We start from the raw sequence: 10,043 nt of genomic DNA on the forward strand, positions 1-10,043 counted from the left end.
TTTTCTGACAATCGACAATAGTTTCATGGTCATCAGTAGATTCTTAATTCCAGATTTTTTTTTTTACTGAATTCAAATTCCACCATCTGCTGTGGCGGGATTCGAACTCACATCCCCAGAACATTAGCTGAGTTTCTGGATTAATAGCTGAGTGATAATACCACTAGGCCATCACCTGCCATTGCGCTAAATGGCCTGTTACAGTGTTGCATATTCTATGCAATTCCATAAATTAATTCAGCCCACCAACAAGATAAATTCCTTCATTGAGTAATACTTTCTGTTTTGTTGTATAAAGAAGCTGATTTGGTGTAATGTAATCCTTACATTATTTCATTATGATTCGAGGTAGGCTTGCTTGAAATACCGACGTTTCATCCATAGAAACAAAAGACTTAGGAGTAGGCTACTTGGCCCTTCAAGTCTGCTCCACCATTCTGGTAAGATCATGGTGATCCGCTAATGGTCTCAACTCCACTTACCTGTCTGTCCACCATTATCCTCAGCACCCTTGCCTATAGAACACCTATAGAATTTCTACCTTAAATATATTCAATGACCCAGCCTCCACCATTCTCTGGGGAAGAGATCTCCACATACTAACAACGCAAAGAAAAATAACTTTTATCTCAGTTTTAAAACTGTCAACTGGTTCTAGTCTTCCCACAAGTGGAAACATCCTCCTCGGGATCTCAAAGTCCCTCACGACCTTGTATGTTTCAATAAGATCACCTCCTATTCTTCTAAATTCTTGAATGGGTCCAATCTTTCGTCATAAGATAACCCCCCATCCCAGGAATGAGTCCAGTGAATCTTCTCTGAACTTCTTCAAATGAGGAGGCCAAAACTGTACATAGTATTCCAGATGTGTTCTCACTTCGGCCCTGAGCAGCTTCAGTAAAACTTCCCTACTTTTATGTCCCATTCCTCTTGCAACAGACAGCAACATACAATTTGAATTCCTAATCACTTACTGCAGCTGCATACTAACATTTTGTGGCTCATGTACCAGAACAACTAGATCCTTCTGAACCGCCAAGTTCTGCAATCTCTTTTGATTTAAACAGTATTCTGATTTCTATTTTTCCTACCAAAGTGGACAAGTTCAATAACCCACATTATATTCCATCTGTCAAATTTTTGCCCATTCATATATCTATGTCCCTTTGCAGATTCTCTGCTATCTCTGGACAGCTTACTTTTACACCTACCTTGGGTGTCATTGGCAAACATTTGGTCCCTCCATCCAAATCACTGATGTAGATTGTAAATAATTGAGGCCCCAGCATTGATCTCTGTGGCACTCCATTAGTTACGACTTGCCAACCCGAAAAAGATGCATTTATTCCTACTCTGCTTCCTGTTAGCTATACAATCCTTTATCCATCTTACCCCCTACACCTCGTGCAGTAACAACTGATGTGGCACCTTATCCAATGCCTTTTGGAAATTCAAATCTACCGCATTTCCACATTTCCCTTCATCCACATTGCTTGTTACTTCCTCAAAAAACCCTAACATTAGTTAAACACGATTTTCCCCTTTCACAAAGCCGTGCTGACTCTGCCTGACCAATGATGATGTTTCTAAGTACCCTGTTAATCTCCTTAATAACTGATTCGAGCAATTTCTCAATGACAGATGTTAGGCTAACTGGCCTGTTGTTTCCTTCCTCTTTTGAACAAAGGTGTTACATTAGCTACTTTCCAATCCCCGGACCCTTTTCAGAATTAATTTGAAGATTTTGGAAGATCCAATCCAAGTCTCACGTTTAATTTGTGCAGCCCACCTGCAAAAGCAGATGGCAATATCCTGGCCAGAAAACAAGGAAGCTTGAGAGTTTTTAAAAAAATTATACAACAGCAACTATTAATTAGAAATATAATTAAATATAGGGTGGGAAGGGAAGAAGACAGAGAAAAATGAGAAGACAGAATAAGAAAAAAATCTACGATAGTTTCATACAGTTGCTTTCTGCCAAGTGCAGTCTGTCACATCTCAAAGTGAGAAAGCTTTTACTATGAAACTGTAAAAGATGCTATTCTTACTGCCAATAACTTTATGCTTAAGTATACAGCAGCAACGACTTGTATTCATAATAGCACCTTTAACATAATGAAAGATCCCTCGGAGCTTCATGTTGAGAGGGGTAACTAGACGGATGGGGGAGGGAGGGAGGGAATTCCAGAGCTTAAGGCACGGGCAGCTGAACCAATGGCGGGGCAATTAAACCTGGGGATGCTGAGGGGGCCAGAGTTAGAGGAGTGTAGATATCTCGGAGGATTGTACAACTGGAGGAAATTAGCAAGGCAGGCGGAGGCCAGCTGGGGAAGGATCGGGAAAAGAGAATGAAAATTGAAATCGAGGCAGTGTTTAACCAGGATCCGATATAGATCAGCAAGCACAGTGCTGGGAGGTAAAGGAAATGTCAACCTATCTGCAAATCAGGCATTTAAGTTTCCAGCTTACACTGAATAGTGAAATAATTCCTAATATTTAAGCCATGAATTGCTGTAATATCAGTGGCGATGCTCATGGTGTGTAGGAAAAAGCACCGTTCTCTATCTTGCAGTATGATTTATTCTCTGGAAATCACCTGGAGATTTCCAAAGCATTCTTTCTGGTTGAATCACAGCTTGGTATGACTCCTGCTCTGCCCAAGACTGCAAAAAATTACAAAAGATCATGGATGTAGCCCAATCCATCACGCAAACCAGTCTCCCATCCATTGACTCGGTCTGCACTTCCCGCTGCCTCGGTAAAGCAGCCAGCATAATTAGTGACCCCACGCACCCCGGACATTCTCTCTTCCACCTTCTTCCATCGGGAAAAAGATACAAAAGTCTGAGGTCACGTACCGACCGACTCAAGAACAACTTCTTCCCTGCTGCCATCAGACTTTTGAATGGACCTACCTCACATTAAGTTGATCTTTCTCTACGCCCTAGCTATAGCTGTAACACTACATTCTGCACTCTTGCCTTTCCTTCTCTATGAACAGTATGCTTTGTCTGTATAGCGCGCAAGAAACAATATTTTTCACTGTATGCTAATACATGAGACAATAATAAATCAAATCTTCTTTTGCCTATAGCCTGGTCACCCATTGTTATGTAAATGCAAGCTTGTTTAGTGGTACAGAACTTGGGGCATTGCTGAAAAAGAAAGACGTGTTTGTTGAAGCTTTCATCTTGCATTCATTAGGACAATTCACAAGAATACCAAATGTAAAGGGCAGAACAATTTACGCAGGACGAGAGTGCTGACTGGTTTACAAGTGGACTCTGGTTGGCAGAGGCGTTACCATGGAGCGCGCACCAATTGATGGCGACTGACAGTTAACTGCCAATCATTGTTTAAAATTTAAACCAGACCGCTCGACTCTGATTGGTCAAGGCACTGCTCTGAGGAATGAACCAGAGAATAGCTGTCACTTACTTTGTTTAGCTGTAACAAGTGCAACGTGTACAAGTTCTTACTGTCTGCAAAGAACAGGGTCCTGTGTATTAATATAGTAACTTCCAGTACACACAAACGCACCACACTGCAAACCCAACTGACAATCATAAATTGGTTATCTGCATAACTCTTAGCACACTGAGAATTATTTAGCATATGTTTTCCAATGGTGGAATCAAATCTAATATTGGACGCTCTGTTTTGAGTTTTGTAAGCATGGGTTGGTTGGGTGTGACCTGCATTTTGCCCATTGTGAACAGTGGGACATGCTACTTGCTACGATCCGTCAGTCTTTGGGAGGTATGGCCTACATACCTATCATCAAACTGGCTCGGGAATTCATATACCACATTACTCATTTGCGTGAGAGGCAGAAAATCTTTTTGGCTCAACTGCAGCACCCGGTTAGTGGTGAACACCACTCGCGGTTCTACTGCTTCACCTGTTGCTCACATTTCTGAGATACCTTGCACTTCCGGGATAATCTGAGGTAGACTGGGCACTTTTCGGGCCCGCTCATGAGTTTGCACGATATACAGTGTTAAATGATCTAATCAGGGTAGCCATTTCCGCAGGATGCCGACTGCACTTTGGCACCTAGTTTGCATGGCGAGCAAATGGCTCGGGCCCTACTTATGAGGTTCCCAATAAGAACAATCTTACAGCGCATGGAAGTGTAAGAATCCCAATGCACATACTGACCACCAACAGTAGGCTTGCTATAGACCAAGGTAGAAATTACCCCCCCACCCCCATCCAGCCACCCCTTGTAAATTTCTCAACGAGTATGTCAAGGAAAGGGAGTTCATTTGACTGCTAAATTTGCAGATGATACAAAGATATGTAGAAAGACAGGTAGTGTTGAGGAAGTAGGAAGGCTGCAGAATGACTTGAACAGTTTAGCAGAGTGGGCAAAGAAGTGGCAGATGGAATACAATGTGGGAAAGTATGAGGTTATGCACTTTGGTAGGAAGAATAGAGGCGTAGACTATTTTCTAAATGGGGAAAAGCTTCAGAAATCTGAAGCACAAAGGGACTTGGGAGTCCTGCTTCAGGACTCTCTAAAAGTTAACATGTAGGTTCAGTTGGCAGTTAGGAATGCAAATTCAATGTGAGCATTCATTTCTAGAGGGCTAGAATACAAGAGAAGGGATGTACTGCTGAGGCTGTATAAGGATCTGGTCAGACCCCATCTGGAATATTGTGAGCAGTTTTGGGTCCCATACCTAAGGAGGTGGTCCTGAGGAGGTTCACAAGAATGATCCCAGGAATGAAGGGTTTGCCATATGAGGAGCGGTTGAGGAGTCTGGGTCTATACTCGATGGAGTTTAGAAGGATGACGGGGGATCTAATTGAAACTTACAGAATACTGAGAGGCTGAGATAGAATGGATGTGGAGAGAATGTTTCTGTTAGTGGGAGAGACTGGAACTCGAGGGCACAACCTCAGAGTTAAGGGACGCTCCTTTATCCTGAGATGAGGAGGAATTTCTTCAGCCAGAGGGTGGTGAATCTGTGGTACTCATTGCCACAGAGGGCTGTGGAGGCCAGGTCATTGAGTTCTTTAAGACAGAGATAAATAGGTTCTTGATCAATAAGGGGATCAAGGGTTACTAGGAGAAGGCAGGAGAATGGGGCTGAGAATCATATCAGCCATGATTGAATGGCGGAGTGGACTCTATGGGCCGAATGGCCTAATTCAGGTCCTATATCTTATTGTCTTATGGTCAAAGTTGAATATGAGCACATGATGGAGCCCATTAAGACATGCAGCTGTAGATTTAAATATAGCCAATGTATCATCCACATAACATTAATATGCAAGGAGCAGGTTAGATGTTATTGGCTGTCATTAGGTGTCAAAAAGTATTTTTTCGCCAATAAATACAAGTTATGGAAATTTAATTTGTCCGTCAGATAGTGGACAGGGAAATGTGCTCCGGATTCTAATATGTAAATCCATAACAGGGCCACATTTAAATTGATAGCAGTATAAGGGGCACACTTCTTACACATCAAATGCATGTTTGATACACTACTAGTGGACCATTCAACCATCAATATATCTGAGAATACATACTGTATGGCACAGCTGCAAGGTGTGAAGGGTGCACCAAGTGCTGCTGGGTGGCAGGTCCAAGGGCTTGATCAGTGGCAGTGTTGGACTGTTGTAGAGCTATCTCAACTTCTTCATCCGTTAAACCTATGGAGAGAAAAAAATTGTAAAATCTTAGCCTTATGCAGATACACGATTATTTTAAGGCCAATAAATGATACAGTGCACAGAACTATACATGGAAACAAAACATTGTCCTAAGTATTTTCAAACATTTCTTACGACAAGATATTAGAAATGTTATGACAAGGATCGAGAGATGCAGGATCCTCACAAGAAAACAATATCGTAATCTTTGATTTAAACAACAATTTAAAACTGGACATCATTATATTTATTACTACAGTACTCCCATAAAGAGGGAGAAGTTTTCAATGTTCTGAATATCCAACCTCTTTTGAGTATTCCTACACGAAAACAAGTTTAATCATCAAATATTCATTTTGATATTTCAGCTAATTTGCTTCATACTGCTATCAATCATTTTTAGATTAGTTGTAGTATTTCATTCTGAGAGCTAAGTAGAGGCAAGCAGCAGGAAATCAAATTGATACAAGAATGGTTCCTTCCCCGGCCATTTTCTAAATGCCTCACCCAAAATAACAAGCGATAACTGCCAGTCACAATGTAAAGCAAGCTGGCATTAAGGACAGTAAGAAGTCTCACAACACCAGGTTAAAAATCATCTTCACATCTCTTTAACCTGTACTTAACCCTCTCTCCACTCGCATTGTCTGCACCTGTAAAGACTTGATTACCTGTTAAGACTCGCACTCCAACCATTATCTTGTAAATTGAGTCTGTGTCTATATATGCCCTGTTTGTGAACCCAATCCTCCAACTCATCTGATGAAGGAGCAGCGCTCCAAAAGCTCATGCTACCAAATAAACCCGTTGGACTTTAACCTGTTGTGAAACTTCTTACTGTGCTTACCCCAGTCCAACGCCAGCATCCTAATTCCAGCAACAGGGAGGTTTGAGTTGGGTGGGGTGTAAAAGTGCTAAAATCTAAAACCCAAGCTGCCCACTTCCAATTTTAATGGAACCCAACCCGCTCACAGGACCTGGACTGGCCACTGAATTGTAACGAGGCTGCATGTGTAGAATTAACCATTGTTTTAAAGTTAACCCCAGCCAGCTTCCAGAAAGCCAGCAGGTGAAGGGAGGCGAAGATGCAGATGACAAGTGCATTTACCTGCTTCACCTACACCCTGTGACTGACTCCACCCCAAGCATTCTGATCTTCCCCAGACCCTTAGCTCACTCCCAACCCTGAACAACGATTCCCCTGACTTCTGTTGTGTACGCAGCCAACTCGTTGCACTGTGTGGTCGCTTTAAGATTGGCGTGTGCACCATAAAGGAAACGGTGCTTGTGCATGGCGCCTCTTGTTCAATGAGCAGCACATTCCCAATTACTACGCGGTTGCAAACTCTCACAGCTTGGACGAATCATTGCTCTCCATCCTTTTGACTTTCCCCTTGTCACTAATATCTCCTCTAGTCTCCGATTCCTCCCTTCTCCCCACTCCACCCCTGAGTGCAGCCTGGCTGTTAAAGGCGTATTCATTCCCCTGATAGCCAGCCTTTCAATCTGACGAGCTGTGGCCAGGAAATAGAAGGAAAATAAATGGTACTCGGGTGAATGTAGCTGTTACTAGGGAGCATAACTATAAGGTTCATGGTGGGAGATATAGGAGGGATGTCCGAGGTAGGTTCTTTACTCAGAGAGTGGTTGGGGTGTGGAATGGACTGCCTGCTGTGACAGTGGAGTCGGACACTTTAGGAACTTTCAAGCGGTTATTGGATAGGCACATGGAGCACACCAGGATGATAGGGAGTGGGATGGCTTGATCTTGGTTTCGGACAAAGCTCGGCACAACATCGAGGGCCGAAGGGCCTGTACTGTGCTGTACTGTTCTATGTACTCAGGCCCAGGTCTCCAAACTGCAAATGTTTCCATCCAACGACCCCTGAGACAGGACCCAAGTCTCTTGAGTTGACAGCCCAATATGCAGAGAATGTGTAGTCTCAATCAGCACAGCATTAAGATAAACATAACACATTGTATTTCATATATCTCAACCGGCAATTTGCATAAATAAAGTGCAGAATTAAAATGAATATAAGATTATTAGAATAAATCAGAATGTTCCCAAATCCTTTAACAGAAATAATAGATACCTTGGAGTGATTATAGGACTGCAATCTCATCAATGAGTGTAGAAACCACAACAGCTGTGATAGGAATTTATATTATATATACAGCATTCAGCTATACATCAGAACGAGAACCACCCATCCTAATTATTTTCAGAAATCAAATATTTCTCAGATTCCCGAGATAGTATCACTGCCTTAAAAGCCTTCTGTTTTGTTTTATGCAATTTGCAAAGTGGAGCTGTTCCTTCCCGTCCCTCCCTCGGTTCAAGTTTCTCCGAGTCTGCCATCGTCCCGATCGACAGCAGCCAGCGCACCCTGTGAGCCGTGATGAATATCCGTACTGAAGGAACAACAATTGTGGCATAACCATTATGAATGTCGAGTCTGATAGTTGAACCGATTACTGGGAAATAACTGTGTTCACGTTACAATATAACTATGCGCAACAGGATCTGAAAGAATATATTGAATTATAATTTACCCGTCTCTTATTTAGCACAAAACCTATCACTGTTATATATGACAGGACATAAACCCAGGGGAAAACTGCAAAGGAAAATAAGAGATCAGAAAGCAAGAAATAAGACTAGCTGAAAATCCTATTTAGTGGATTGAAAACTACCCCCAATATAGTTTTCAAAATTAAATGTACAGGTTCCAAACATTTAAAAATTATTAGAACTGGATAAAAACGCTTCCTTACAACTTTCATTATCCACTAGCAACTTAAATAGATTTCTAGCACATACTACGAAAAGGAAATATTTTACTTCTATTTTATGAATTCTGTATTTTTATGACATTCAAATGTTGAAATTTCAGTTAAGTAAATGGTTTAACTCTGGTAACAATGGATGTTTCATTATAATCTTGCTTACTTTGGGTTCCCAAGGCTATGACCAGGAATTTGCAGGGTTTTCCCAAGAACCATCAGTGGTCACCATCATTACCACCGATCATTTCAGGATTTAGCACAAGCATAGATGAACAGGGGCGGCACGGTGGCGAGCACTGCTGCCTCATAGCGCCAGGGACCCGGGTTCGATTCCCAGCGTGGGTCATTGTCTGCGTGGAGTTTGCACGCTCTCCCCGTGTCTGCGTGGCTTTCCTCCGGGTGCTCCGGTTTCCTCCCACAGTCTGAAAGACGTGCTGGTTAGGTGCACTAGTTGTGCTAAATTCTCCCTCAGTGTGCCCAAACAGGCGCCGGAGTGTGGCGACTAGGGGATTTTCACAGTAACTTCATTGCAGTGTTAATGTAAGCCTACTTGTGATAATAAATAAATAAACTTATAAATATCCTTACATTCCGATCTGGCATTCACTGCCCAGCTAAGGGCTACACAACAGCAGCAAGCACCCCAGCTTTCCCACTGATCACAAACACCAGTGTGCGTCTCTTCCGCAGTTTGAAAAACAAGGTTCGGCAAACCAACTGAGGTCGAATTTAATTTAAGCTTTTCAAGCTATGCAAACCTTTTCAAATGTTCTCACAGCACCAAAGGAATCCTTACATCCTGACCTGTACCTGTGGGGTGAGACAGGTGAAGTGAAAAGAATCCCAAATCCGAGCTGAACTAGTGTGTTAAAATAATTTTCCTTTCTCCCTCCCTCCAAAGGAATCAAAGTTTATTTATTAGTGTCACAAGTAGGCTTATATTAATACCGCAATGAAGTTACTGTGGTTACCCGAGTAACCACACTCCGGCGCCTGTTTGAGGGAGAATTTAGCATGGCCAACACACCTAACCAGCACGTCTTTCAGACTGTGGGAGGAAACTGGAGGAAACCCACGCAGACATGGGGAGAACGTGCAGACTCCGCACAGACAGTGACCCAAGCCGGGAATCAAACCCGGATCCCTGGCGCTGTGAGGCAGCAGCGCTAACAATGATCTGACAGCTCACACTGTGTCAGTTATTCATATCAGTAAACATTTACTTGTCCAGTGTTAGACTATTTAGCTTATACCATCCCTTCCCCACTGGAAATTAAAGAGCAGGACAACAACAGCAAGGGGAATTCTTCATTAGTCCGTCATATTTAAGATATGACACCGCTGGAATGTGGAAAACATTGTGTCACTGACCGTCGGGGGTCTGGGAGGCAAGTCAGACCCTCTCAAGAATTTCGTCACCACCTTCATGGAATCGAACTGACAGATCATCCATTTCTCAATCGGCGAGACATTGGTCAAATGACTTCAGCTTCCTAAGTGACAGGGAAAGGGTAACAAATCTACCTTTATTGAGCTGCCCATCTGGAGTGGATTTATTGATGCAAAGCGATGGGACAAGAATGATACTCTCC

The 10,043-nt window shown here is 42.6% G+C and overlaps 1 protein-coding gene across 1 annotated transcript in view; it reads right to left on the minus strand.

The window, feature by feature from the left end:
- Positions 1 to 10,043, minus strand: part of pex14 (peroxisomal biogenesis factor 14) — a 247,306-nt gene that overhangs the window by 100,768 nt on the left and 136,495 nt on the right. Inside the window, exon 4 of the mRNA XM_078238657.1 lies at positions 5,539 to 5,661. Within this exon, the coding sequence (XP_078094783.1) occupies positions 5,539 to 5,661 (123 nt within the window). The remainder of the gene's footprint in view (positions 1 to 5,538; positions 5,662 to 10,043) is intronic.

This window comes from Mustelus asterias, chromosome 22 (assembly GCF_964213995.1).
Source record: "Mustelus asterias chromosome 22, sMusAst1.hap1.1, whole genome shotgun sequence".
Classification (NCBI taxonomy): domain Eukaryota; kingdom Metazoa; phylum Chordata; class Chondrichthyes; order Carcharhiniformes; family Triakidae; genus Mustelus; species Mustelus asterias.